This window comes from Miscanthus floridulus, chromosome 15, assembly GCF_019320115.1.
Source record: "Miscanthus floridulus cultivar M001 chromosome 15, ASM1932011v1, whole genome shotgun sequence".
In the NCBI taxonomy this organism is placed as follows: Eukaryota; Viridiplantae; Streptophyta; class Magnoliopsida; order Poales; family Poaceae; genus Miscanthus; species Miscanthus floridulus.
The window spans coordinates 74,857,553-74,871,384 of record NC_089594.1 but is presented as its reverse complement, the minus strand read 5'-3'; the positions used below and the strand labels follow the sequence as shown (position 1 = coordinate 74,871,384).

At 42.7% G+C, this 13,832-nt stretch overlaps 2 protein-coding genes across 2 annotated transcripts in view; one reads left to right on the top strand and one right to left on the bottom strand.

The window, feature by feature from the left end:
• Nucleotides 1–6,481: 6,481 nt before the first annotated feature.
• LOC136508267 (zinc finger BED domain-containing protein RICESLEEPER 2-like) lies at nt 6,482–9,787 on the top strand. Its single transcript, XM_066502919.1, has 2 exons — nt 6,482–7,165; nt 7,313–9,787. Exon 2 carries the CDS (start codon nt 7,390–7,392, stop codon nt 9,598–9,600), a length of 2,211 nt encoding a protein of 736 aa, XP_066359016.1. The 5' UTR covers nt 6,482–7,165; nt 7,313–7,389; the 3' UTR covers nt 9,601–9,787.
• Nucleotides 9,788–11,500: 1,713 nt separating this feature from the next.
• LOC136507674 (uncharacterized) overlaps nt 11,501–13,832 on the bottom strand; it is a 3,453-nt gene continuing 1,121 nt past the window's right edge. The window contains exons 3-11 of the mRNA XM_066502327.1: nt 13,807–13,829; nt 13,587–13,693; nt 13,351–13,499; nt 12,992–13,074; nt 12,828–12,923; nt 12,560–12,682; nt 12,391–12,474; nt 12,101–12,241; nt 11,501–12,006 (exon numbers count right to left, since the gene is read on the bottom strand). Of these exons, the coding sequence (XP_066358424.1) occupies nt 11,668–12,006; nt 12,101–12,241; nt 12,391–12,474; nt 12,560–12,682; nt 12,828–12,923; nt 12,992–13,074; nt 13,351–13,499; nt 13,587–13,693; nt 13,807–13,829 (1,145 nt within the window). The 3' untranslated portion in view covers nt 11,501–11,667. The remainder of the gene's footprint in view (nt 12,007–12,100; nt 12,242–12,390; nt 12,475–12,559; nt 12,683–12,827; nt 12,924–12,991; nt 13,075–13,350; nt 13,500–13,586; nt 13,694–13,806; nt 13,830–13,832) is intronic.

Here is a 13,832-nt window from a genome sequence, read left to right as displayed (position 1 = left end):
ATGGGTGTGGGTGATACGGTTGATACGGGAAGGGGGCAGGGTTGGCCTTTTGGGACCTAATGGGGTGGGTACGAAGCACGTCCTGGCCAATATATACTACACTAATAGCTACTTGCAACCATGACAACGAAACGTAATCAGAGAAAAATCGAGAAATAAACAAAGCGGTAAATATAGCTTTAACAGTGACGGTGTGAATGTACAGCAGCAGGACATGCGCATGGTGCGGCAAAAAGTGCTGTTCAACGCTGCATTCAACATGTAGTAGGTAGGTGCGCACTACTACTACTCTTTTTACTTTCGTGATGACTGGAAATGACCGATCTTTAATTGGAGTCTTGCCGCACTGCGTACGCGCGCTATAGTTCTCACCCATCCGACTAGAATTTTGGGTTTGATTAATTAGACCTATCTATAAGCCGCACCGGCTCACGCAGTGGCGTGCATAGTACCACTATTTAAATGCCTATATAAACAATCCACAATGAGCTATAGTTAACATAAGCAACTGATTAAATGTATTATTTAGAAGATATCTCAATTCAGTGCATATTTATACAACAAACATAATGGGATTTGATATTTTTACCTGAAAAATAGAATTTGTTCAGGCAACGGCTCTAAGATGAAGATCCAACAGATCAGATATACGAATCTTGAAGAAAGATCAAAGGATCATGTTATCGCCTGACCAAAGAGAGATTTCAGGCGCCTGTATTTTAGGAAAAGTGTAATAAAAAAATGAAGTGGTATGTAAAAAATAAGTATCTAATTAATTATAGACGATCATTTTGGTTCGGTGGCGGTAGCTTCACCACAGAAATAGAGGGGGCCAGTTCATAGAATTATGAGTTATATAAATGTAGCACCGGTTTTAAGGATAAAACCAGATACACACCATGTGTAAGTTTAGGAAGTCAAATATCGCATATAGCTATAAATAAAGGTAATATCAATAGACAATGCTTAATATATAACATACTTAGTATAAATGATATAACCTTAGACAGCAAACAGCGGAAAGACAACTCCGATCTTTGGGTGAAGACTCAATTCCACATGGACAACTGACTAGTTGATCACAAACCTAATTCCTCCAAACTCTAGCAATCTGGTACCCATCCGGGATTTTTCCAAAGATTTAAAAAATAAAGCAAGCGTAAGTACATGTCGTACTCAACAAATATAACATGGGGTTTATGAGACTCAAAAGGCTGACACTGTTTTAACTACAATTAACTTTTAATGAGTCATCTTTTAGCATGGGTGGCAACAAGTTTATTCACAAGCCCATATAAACACATGATCAGGTAAACATGAATAATGCATAGCATAAACAGTAATCATTAGTGAGCATCTTCATCATCCGTATCATCAGTGTTCATCATCTATTCCGTAAGAGTCCAAGGCCGCTCGTGACCGTGAGCACGGCTGATATACCTGTTTTACACTCTGCAGAGGTTGTACACTTTCACTGTGAATCGTGATTTACCCTTTCGCCCGAGGTGGCCAACCTTTTGATCCACTACCAAGAAAGGTCGGAAGGGTTCACTATGAAGCCTTTCAAAGGTTTGTCTAACAAGTTAGAGCCGCTAAGGTTTCCTCATAAATAAGCATGAACCCCCTCCAAGGAGTGACTAACAAAATACCAATAAACCAAAGTGCACCCTCTTGGCAGGGCGAGATCATAACTGTCGGAGCCCCTCTTGCGCCATAAAGGTAACCACTAACAAGCTAGAAAAGGTCCCCATATTGAGCTAACGCCAGAGCCAAATAACCCTCACAACTGTACTGTAAGTCCCGGATGTTCGCTTACAGATAAGTCAGAGGAATCTAGAGCACCATAAAATAGTCCAATGCTATAGTCCCCTTGTTTTATGTTGCTAAAAAAGCATCTTTTAATATTTATTGCATATACCATTAGTCAAGTTACAAGATCATGGCTTTAGTTGAACACTAGCATCATACTACACAATACAATACCCCATAGGTATCAAGAAATCCAAGATATCAAATAGCTAGGAAAATTACTACGGTTGCCAAGGTAGACACATGCATATGATTAAAATGATATCAAGGTGAATAGGACAAGGAAGATCTCATGCTATACTTGCCTTAAACTTAGATCCTTCTTCTATTGAATTGTAACATTCAAAGGACTTCTTCTGGATCACCCACTTCTTTTATATCACCAACGCAAAGCTCATCGACTGGACATGATCATAAAGCACCACACAAGTATCCATGCAATCATACACGAAGCAAACAATAGATCTAAATTAGAACAGTACACCAAACATAAAATCAAGATGAAAAGTTTGTGAAATGAATCTATGTCTTGCTATGAACACATAGACACGAAAAATACGCTAATCGTAGCTATAACGAAAAAGTTATGAATTTAACAAGATTTCCTTTAATAAAATAATAGATTAAATCTAACTTTGAATTTAAAAGTTAAAAATATATTTAACAGTAGTATAAACATGTAGATTACGCAATTACGAATCTAACGCAACTGGAACGACTCGAAACGGACTTAAAACGAGTATACGACGACCATATTACGAACTGGTGGTAATTTCGTAATTACCTCGTCTTCATCCTTTGGCCTCCTGTACAGCCACCACACGGCCATGGCAACAGCAGTTGTGCAGGGGTGGGCTCGACTTGTTGCACAAAGGAGAGGATGGCCGGGTTGGCAGCGCGGCGACGACGACGAGAGAATGAGGAGAAAAATCTGATTTACTACACGAGAGATTTCCCAAACTAGGAGCTCCTCTTACTGTAGTTTTGGTGTACTTTACCTAAGGGGTTGGTATATATTTATAGGGAGAAAAACTTCCCACATCTACATCAACTAGTAATATGGTACTAATTGATGTTGCACCCTCCACATTTACTATGGACCTAAATAATCATTAAAGCCCATTAGTAAATAAATACATGGGCCTTTGAGATTTATTAGGATTATTGCACATGGGCTTTGAGAGTTGGTTGGAAAATAAGATATATTATTTATTTTCGGAATTAATTAATTTCACGAATAAAATAATTCTAGAAAAGTCCATAATTGATATTTAAGCCACGAAAAATACTCCGAGACCTCCAAAAATTTGGAGAAAATTCATAGACACACTTTGGAACATGATGAACCTAAATAAAGTATTTGGAGCTCATGAAAAGATTGTTGGAAACTTGGAACATAAAGATTAAGTTGAAGGAGGAAGGAATTAAATTCCAGAAAAAAGCTGGATAATTCCTAGAGATAGATATTCATCTCCTAAACGGATTTAAAAAAACACATTTTGCACATAGAAACACAAGGTGCGACCGACATGAATGCAATAAACACGTTTCTACCTTAAGATAAATTTTAATCTAATGAAAATTTATTATTTCCCTATGTTTTTATGAGCATAAAAATACAAAATTAAATCATTTTAGCTCTATTTCAAGAAAAATAAATTTTAGGGTGTTACAGTAAACAAAAGGAGCAGTACCCCAATTTTACCGTTTAACTAATGACAAATTGCATTCACAGGGGTGGCCATGGCCCACTTTGGTCTTAACCAAGATTCACCTCTGATTTGGTTCATCCATGCCTATCGTATTTTCTACATTAGCAAGCGAACCTGAACGTATAGATGAAAGTTCAAATATTTAAAATTAGTATGGGATGCAATATAAAACTATAATTTATTAGTGAACAAAAATTGATAATATGGAACACAACATACTAGAAATAAAATGGATTTCAATTTATTGGTCATTTTCTTTGTGTAATTCTAGTTGAAGTCTATATATTGTAGCATATATAACTCATGAATTCAATTTGTTCAACTGAAAATTTAAAATAGAGAGGATTGGACCTCGACATAGAGGCTGTCAAATGAGGAATGAAACACTGACCAGCTTCATTACTTGTTTGGCTACTGTCCAGCACCAATGCACCACGTCTCGTCATCTCCTCCACTGCCAGATCGATCAACTAGCACCATAGGACTAAGGATGAAAACGGATAGAAACGAACGGAAAATACCTCTATCGTTTTTGTTTTCATATTTTTTTGACGAAAACGGGAGCGGGAGCCGGACAGCCGGAAGCGGAAACAGTAGCGGGATAAACGATAATACGAAAACAGGTAAATACGATCGGAAAATAGACAAAAACAGACGGTAAACAAAAACTTAGACCGGGATTACATGCCACATGAACTCTCACACATATATTAAAGTTAATAAACAATTCCTTTGCCAAAAGAGTGAATAAATAAATAATTTAAGACACCTCATAAATCACTTGGACTAATCTGCTCATTAGCTTGCTTACCGTTCGTGCGTGTGCTGCTGATACTAGGCGCCTCAGCGCCTACTGCTACCTGTGTGCTATACGGAAGTGCTGCATGCCACATGGGCCACGGCCACACACCAGCAATTAATACTTTTTTTTAACATACTAACAGCATGGGAAAGTTCACACTAGCAGTAGCAGGCTTCCTACTAGTAATTAGCAAAGGGTACGGAAGTTAGATGAAATAGATGGGCCGAACCAGTAAGCCTCATGTTTACGAAGCATGCCAGCAGGTTATCCTGGATAAGCTGTAAACAGGATGAATACAGGATTATCCCGGTCAAAAACGGTATTCCGTAAATATGAATGGAAAAGCCCTTGTCCCGTTTTCGATCCCGGTCCCGGTGCATCCCGTCCCGTTTTCGGTCCCGTTTCTGTATTTTCCCGAAAAAACGAAAACAGTCGGGATAGACGGTAAACGGTTGCGTACGAAACGGGATCTATCCCGTCCGTTTTCAAACCTTACATAGGACCCACTAGCTTGTTACCTCACCGGACATCGGTAGTGTTGGCGTCTAGGAACAGCCTCCAGGGCCCAGGCACTTTGTCCAGGTTGGGCCACCACGCCCCCCCTAGGGTTGATTGGCGCCTGGTGAGTGGGAGTGACCGAAGGAGGGAGTGCGAGACCCAAGCAAGAAGGTAAAGGCAAGAGTGAGTGTGAGATTATAGAAGAGGCTGTGGTAACCTCAAGTTATATTTTAGCCTAATGATCACTACTCCCTCCATCCCTTAAAAAAGTTCTTTCTGAAGGTCTGGAGAGTTCTCACAAAGGAATTCGTTTGACACGAGACTAGTTTGCCCCTGCGTACTCTTGGTTTCGAGCGCATGATTAACGGCCTCTCGTTTCCGGCGCACGCACTCATTAACACCCGGAAAGCCGCTGGCGAGCGCTGCATGCAGCTGAAAAACCGCTGGGGACCGCTGCATGCAACGAGTACGCCCACATGAGCGCCGTGCAAAAAAGGTCGAACCCGCACCCGCTTGCTAAGAGTGCGCCTCGGTAGCCGGTAGAAGAGAGGTGGATATTCATCTAATGGGTGCCCAGGAGTCTATTTAATAAGGGAAAACAGGAGAAAATAGCCTCTAATTAATCACTCCTTGGTATCCTATAAATCATGTCCAAAACGAACTTATTTCTGGGATGGATCGGAGGGAGTACATCTCAAAGACTAGGGAGAGGTCCTCCTCCATGGCTCAAAATATTATTTTGTTTCATCCATGTGCGGTGGTGCTTGCAATTATACATCAATATAGACATGTCATAATATTTTAGTTAAAATGTATTAGTCTCTTTCAAACTAACAGTTGAATCAAAATTTTATTTTATGTTGGTTTTTCTATATCAGTAGTCAAAGGAATAGGTAAATTTTCTATGTGCGGTAGTGTTTTATTTAAGGTTGTTTCAAGGGCGATAGAGATATGAGCTAGGTTTTATAGTTGTTTGAACCAAATAGTTTACGGTTTTCCACAGCATATAACATACATGGCTCACAACTGAACCAAACAGATCATATATAATATACCATCAAAAGGTAGCTCACTAATGATGAGTGGTGATTCCATGAAGGACACGAGTGTTGTGGTACCATACTTGGCACATTGATTTCTCTTATATCATCCTCGATAGGCATACTTCACTTCTAATAATTGACACGGACGTGTTTTCCCCCTGGTTAGACACTTAGGTCATGATCTAGTCTTAGAATTGATACTTATTATTAGAGTGCTAGGCTTTCCTGTCTTGTTCTATTTAGACTGTGTTTTTATATAGAGATCAAAAAGTAAATTCATGGTCATTATATCAACTTAATAAAATCATTTCTTTATTAAAAAACGTGAAGCACACGAGTGTGAAAAAATGTCCCATGCCTTCTGGTAGCCACGACCACGACTCACGATAGTGTTTTCAATATGCTAGTCTTTTCTGCAGCGGTTTAATTATTTGGGTGGCGACCGCTGTCGGCTACTTGGCTTATCGCCGACTAGTCGTCGAAGAGTGAAGGAGAGAAGAGGTGGTCAGGTGGGTGTGGGTGATACGAATGATGAAAGGGGGCCCGTTTTTTTTTAACTGGGGCCCGGGTTTGGGACTTAATGGGGTGGGTACGAAGCACACGGCCCTGGCTAAAGATTAGCATGCAGCCCGCGTGCTTTCGGCCCGGTCCGAAGCACGGTTGCATGGCCCGGTCCGAAAACGGCCCGGCCCGTACGCGACCGTGCCTCGTGCCGGCCCGGTGCCCGCTGCAGGCCGTGCTTGGGCTGTCAACAAGGCACGCCGTGCGGCACGGCCCGGCCCGTTTTTCTAGGGTTGGCCCGGTAGGGCCCGGTAAGCCGGGGGGCTATATAAGCCAGCCGGCCGTCCCCCCGCGCGGCCGCGCCTCATTTCCCTCCCCCGGCCGCCGCAACCGTTCCCCACCGCGAAACCCTAGATCCCACCCCACCTCGCCTGCTCGTCCCGCCTTGCGCCGCCGCCCACCGCTCGCCGCTCGACGCCGGCAAGGACTCCAAGATCCACCGCTCGCCGCTCGTCCTGCACTCCGACAAGGTCTCCACCGCCGGATCTTGGAGATCTTGGAGCTCTCCCTTCTGAGCCGTCTCCACCGCCGGATCTTGCTCTCCTTTCTCGTCATCTTCCTAGTCTCCGGCCGTATCCTGAGCTCTCGTACTGTCTTCTTCCTTCTCCCTCCCTCTCTCTCTCTGACCGGCAAGGTCTTCACCACCGTGCAACTTGTTTGTCACCGTCTGTCGGGGAGTGGTGCCGCTGCCGCTCGTCTTCTTCTCCGTCTCTCCGGCGCCGGGCTCCGGCTCCATGCAGGTAAGCTGATCTCCACGCCTCCAGCCCTCCACCTCCACTCTAACCCTAGATCTAGCCCGTAGCCTTGAATCTTGATCTATTCTAACCTCTCTGCTCTCTCTCTCTCTCTCTCTCTCTCTGACTCTCTGTTTTCTTTTTGCATTGCAGGTCACCGGCGTTAGCTGGTGCCGCTAGATCCGTTGAGGAACGGTGCCGAGAGCTGAAGAAGAGGCTGTGCGGTAGCCATGGCCGGCTCTGGTGACGACGATGGTCCAACCATCAATGACGAGCTCAGGTCGTTGGGCCAGATCCCCAACGACGAAGACGACATGGGCGATGCTGCTCATCTCTTGTTCGGTAGGAGTGCTCCTCCGACCAACCGAGATGATGGTGCTGATGGTGGTGCGCCGGCGGCTAGTGCTGCTGCTGGTGCGTCGGCGGCGGCCCCTAGTGATGCAGCTTCACTCGCTTCGTCCACCACTGGTACTGGTAAGCGGCGCTCCCCTGTGTGGGCTGACTTCGAGGAAGTCAAAGAGGTAGTGGATGGTGAGCAGGTTGTTTCTGCTATTTGCAAGCTTTGTCGTCATCGTTTGTCTGGTAAATCTGCTAATGGCACTGGTCACTTAAAAAGACATCTAATATCCTGTAAAAAGAAAGTTGATAGGGCTAATGCTGTTCAAAGTAGGCTTGCTTTAAACCCTGATGGATCTTATAGAAACTGGGAGTATAAGCCTGATGTTGCTAGGCATGAGCTGATTCGTTTGATTGCTAGATTGGATCTGCCTTTGTCTATTGCTGATAATGATGCTTGGGATGATTACATTCAGCGTGCTCACAATCCTAGATATAAGAGGGTCACTAGATTTAGCACAGCTAGAGATCTGTCTAAGCTATACAATGAAAAAATGTTGCACCTTAAAGCTGCTGTTATGCCTGGTGTGTCTTCTGTTTGTTTGACATCTGATATCTGGTCTGGTAATGCTAAGGAAGATTATATTGCTGTTGTTGCTCACTACATTACTTCTGATTGGGAACTTAAGAAATCTGTTATTGGTTTTAAACTGATTGAAGTGAGTCATAATGGCATTAACATTGCTGAATGTATCTCTGGTGTGCTTAGAGATTGGGGCCTGCTTGACAAAGTTTTCTCTGTTAGTCTTGATAATGCATCTTCTAATACAACTGCTATGCTTGCTTTGACCCCTTTGCTTGATGGTTACCTGGGCTATGATGTTGATCCTTCTGATCATACTAAAAAGGTGTATCATGTTGTGCATCAGCGATGTGCTTGCCATATAATTAACTTGATTGTTAAATCTGGTTTGAAAAGGCTTAAACCTTGCATAGAGATTTTTAGAACTGCAATTAACTTCCTAAATTCATCTAATCAGCGCATTGCTCAATTCAAGGAATACTGCCAAGCTAAGGGGATGCGTCCTCGTAAGTTTTGTTTGGATATGGATGTTAGATGGAACTCAACCTATCTTATGCTTAAACATTTAATGCCATATAGAACTGTATTTTCTGTGTTCATTAATCTTCAGTTTGGCTATCCTCTGTTGGTTGAACAGCACTGGTACATTGCTGAAAAGGTGTTGCAGTTTCTTGAATTGTTCTATGATTCAACTGTTGCTCTGTCTGGTGTTTATTACCCTACTAGTCCTTTGGTACTGCATCACATACTTGAGATTGCTAGCCACCTGCATGACTATGAACATGATTCTAATCTATGTAATGTTGTTGCTCCAATGAAGGCTAAATTTCTTAAATACTGGAAACATGTGCCACTGTTATATGCATTTGCTTTTGTTCTGGACCCAAGGGCTAAGATGAGAGGTTTGCAGAATGTGCTTGACTTGCTTGCTCAGAGTAACAATATGAGTTACATTGATTATCTTGCTGAGGTCAAATTTGAGTTGCATAAACTGTATGACAAGTATGAATCTAAGTTTGGTGCAGCTAGGCCAGCTAGGACCACCCATCCATCTGGATTGACAGGTAAGAGGAAGCAGGCATGGGGCAAAATATTTGGAGGATCAGTTTCTTCTGGTCCTTCAAGTACTGCTGGATCATCTGCTGTGCCTCCTGGTCTCTCTGAGCTCACTGTTTACCTTGACAGTGACAATGTTGTGGCCTATGATGATGATTTTGATGTCCTGAATTGGTGGCATGAGCATAAACTAACCTTCCCAGTTCTCTGTACAATGGCTAAAGATATTATGTCTGTCCCTGTTTCAACAACTTCTTCGGAGTCTTGCTTTAGTCTTACTGGCAGGATCATTGAGGAGCGCCGACGTCGATTGGGACCAGACACTGTGGAGATGTTGATCTGCGTGAAGGACTGGGAGCTTGGTGAAGAGAAGGGACAGCATACAGTGGAGGATGAGGAGTATGAAGACTACTTCAAGAATCAGTTTCTAGATCATGACTCTGGTGCTAGTGGAATAACCACTTAGGCAGTTAGTGAGAGTGAGGCATTGAGTCTGAGTGAGAGAAGACATTTGAGACACTTGGTTTGTAATAACTTTGAACAATTGAACCATTCAATAATGAGCTGGCCGTACTCTTTTCCTTTGTAGGGTTTTATCTCACGAGGTGTGAGTTTTACCTACAAAGGTTTTTAATGAGGCGGCATTGCACGAACAGCTCAAGTTTAAACATATTTGGCTTCCATTTGCTCTATTGTGAACTGATGAAATGTGATTATGTGAACTTGTGACTTGTGAGCTATAGCTATGATATCAAGTATGAAATGTGAATTCTGAAATGTTTTTGTGATTTGTGAACTTGTCAATTGTGAAAATGAATTTGATACATGTCCTGAACTGTAGATCTGTTGAAATGAATTTGAAAAAGGTGTTTTTTAAACAGCGGGCCACGGGCTGGCCTGATGTCTTAATGGGCCCCGTGCTGAACGGGCTGGCACGGCCTGTAAATCGGCCCACGGACCGTGCCTGGGCCTGCAAGCAAACACGGTGTCCCATTGGGGCACGGCCCGGCGGCACGCCGTGCCAATCAGGCCCGTGCCCTTACGGGCCGTGCCTAGCCCGGGCCCGGGCCGGGCCGTGCCGGGCCGGCCCGTTGCTCAACTTTAGCCCTGGCTAATATATACACACTAAATAGCTACTTGCAACCATGACAACGAAACGTAATTAGAGAGAAATCGATAAATAATAAAGCGGTAAGTATAGCTTTAACTCTGACAGTGTGAATGTACAGCAGCAGGACATGCCATGCGCATGGTGCGTCAAAAAAAAAAGAGTTGTTCAACGCTGCATTCAACAGATAGGTAGGTGCGCACTACTACGAGTCTACCACTCTTTACTGTCGAGATGACTGGAAATGACCGCTCTTGACATGGAGTCTCGCCGCACCGCGTACGCGCACTATAGTTCTCACCCATCCGACTAGAATATTTGATTTAATTACACCTATAAGCCGCACCGGCTCGTGTAGTGGCGCGCATAGTGCCACTATTTAAATGCCTAAACAATCTATAACGAGCTCACATGCCGATAGTTTATATAAGACATTATTGATTACTCTCTCCGTTTCAAATTATAAGTCGCTTTGATTTTTCTGGTACATCTATTTTAATATACATCTATCTATATATATAAATAATATATGTCTAGATATATAGTAAAATGAATTCAACCAAAAAAATTAAAGTGACTTATAATTTGGAACAGAGAGAGTATAATGTATTCCTTTCGTTCCAAAATATAAGATATTTTTGTTTTAAATACATTGTTTTTACATTGTATATATTGTATATATCTAAATGCGTAGAAAAACTATAAATGTAGAAAAGCCAAAATGTATTATAGTTTAGAATGGAGGGAGTACTAATTAATGACTAGATCCTTCTGAATTTTATGAGAAAGTTCAGGATTCATTTTTTCTAGCGCACCTTGTGAGAATTAACATGGGCTTTATTAGAATCTCTATTTAGTAATAGTAAGAAAAGATGGTTAAATAAATCAAGAGTTCCTCTCCCGGTAAGGTAGGAAAAGAACATGAAGTCAAGGAGCATGGATTAATTTTCGTGTTTGTATGGCAGCTTAGGTGCAAACATGATTTCCACATTCATGAAGCTGCAGAACGTTTAGGCCACGTTGACGGCGCCCGACGGAAGCTACGTCGATTTGCAAGGCAGTTGCCACTGGGGAGAACTGGAACTTGACGGCAGAGCATGCACGAAACTGACGGAGAGAGTCACTGCACGTGAAGGCGCCGGACGCTTGGAACGTTTTTCATAGCCAAACTTGCTGTACTAACTCCTGTTCGCTTGATCGTTTTTGTGGCTTACAAGCCAGCTGATGCTATTTTGTTTTGAAGAAAAACAATGTATCATAGCTAATAAGCATGGCTGATACGATCAAACGAACGGAGTTATGCCCCAGTGTTTCTGTACACGGTACAACTCTGCAGTGAGCGGTCAGGAGCACTACCACACCTCTGTTCCATGGTAGGACTTATTTGCAGGTGACAGAAGACGAGGCCTTTTGTGCCGTGCCCGCCTATTCGTTGCCCCTGTTTTCGATGAAGCTCAGTAGAAACCCGCTCACGATCCTCCGGGCTATGGGGTTGGGTATGTGCCGGCACAGCCGACCATCTACATAGGCGACCATGCCTGAGGCCGCAAACCTCCCAACAGTCCACAGCCTGTTCCGCTTACACAGGACTCCAGCGGATGACGACGAGTCGCCTTCGCCTTCGCCCTCGTCTACAGTCGGTTTCTTCACTCTCGACATGACTCCAGCGATGGCCTTGCTGGCTTCCCGGTGCAGCACGCGCACAGCGAAGCTCACAAAAAGGTGCTCGCACAGGGTGAGCACCGTCGGCGCAATCCTCCATTCCTGCAGGCAGTTATAAGATCGATTACTCTCTCACAACAGGAAGCACCTTAGTTAAGTTACCAGCGCATAACTTCCATGTGAAAACAGAACTTACAGGTTCATTTCGCAGATGGCGCAACGGTCGAACTGTGGAAGAATCTCCTTTCAACAGTGCCTTGCTCACAAGAAAGCTTTTGACATTGTCCACGATTTCGTTTATCAGAGCGCTATTTGGTGGCAGATTCTTCAGGATAACCTAGAAGAGAACTGAGTGTAGGATCAGATTGTTCTGACAACCACAGTATTTCTATACGTGCGCTCACACAGGGAAAAGAAAACAAAAGTTCTAGGTGAAACCATGCATGAGGTCACAGAAAGGAAAGCAAATTGATACGAGGAAGTTACCTGGTCATCAATCACCCTGACACGGAGGTATTCTTGCTTATACATGACATCCAACATAGCCTGTAGGTACCCTTCAATGTATAGCTGAACAATGGCACAGGACATGTTATAGATTTAAAGTGGTAACATCATTCAAAAAGATTCGAAGTGAGTAAAAGATGGGCAGAACCTCGTCAAGTCCAGGGCTATGATCGAGTTTGATCTTTCTGTCAGGACCTCCCTCCATTATAGCCTGTCCTAAGACAGATGGCTCCATCGCCAACCTCAAAATGCCTTGGTGGAAACCAGTAGCCTATGTACAAAAGAGGAAAAATGCTTCATAATGTTTTAGTGCACGGAGGAAGTCAGTTTACCTAGTCTAATTGCATGTGTGTTTTAAATAAGGGAACAGAAAAGGAAAAGTGGCATGAGTTCATCATGTAGAAAAGGAGTAATACCATGCCATTCAAACCATTTGTTTCTGCTCCTCTCACAACACTATCTGAAATTTCTGTGATGGCAGCAAAGAGAGCATTCGAACTTGCAGTTTTAACCTGCAGAAGACCCAACATTACATTGACCCCTTGGAATAAAATGTTGATAGTAAGATTTGGAAGCTCACAGTTTTCCCAAGATCACCAAGGTACCGTTTTGTTCCAGAAAAACCACCCGACTTCATGTTCTTGCTTATAAATTTAAACATGCCTGCATAATCCAGAAATAAGTAAAGCAAACGGTTCAAACTATAACAGAGGAAAATCAGTCCATATTTTTAGATGCAATCCGATAACCCATTATGCAAAACCATAATACAGTAATTCAAATAACACAGCATCAATAAACACTGCTATTGATTATTGTTCAATTATCACAGTGAGCATCTTCCAAACTACAAGGCCAGAGCTCCAATCAAGTAATTTTCCAACAGTCAATGACCATGGAGCATTCCTACAAATATCTGAACATATTTTCATTGTTTACCTATGGTAAGCCCAGGGACGTTGAGCGATCCATCAGAAGGGTCGAAGAAAACATCAAGAACAGATGAAGCAGAGTCATCAAAAATTGAGGCAAACGATGGAGGAAGCAACAAGCTTCCCTTTGTTACATAGACTGCCCTCAATACATACCTATCAATTACTCGAATGTTATTCATTAGTTTGGGATATCAAGATTCACCAGATGACAATGTAATAAATGGGAAAGATGTATCATACCATGAATAATGCTGAGCGCATTTTAGAAGTAGCTCACGAAATGTAACTAAAGCATGATTTAGGAGAACCCCATTGAGCTCCACAACTGAGTTGCTAATTTCAGGCACCTGAAAATGAAGAGGTAAGAGATGAAACTGTGATGTGAAGTGACGAAAGAGGTCCTTTAATGATAAAAAAAGTGTCCACTTTAACAACAGATGAAATACGCTTTAAAACATACCTTTATAACACTATGAAGTAGTGCTC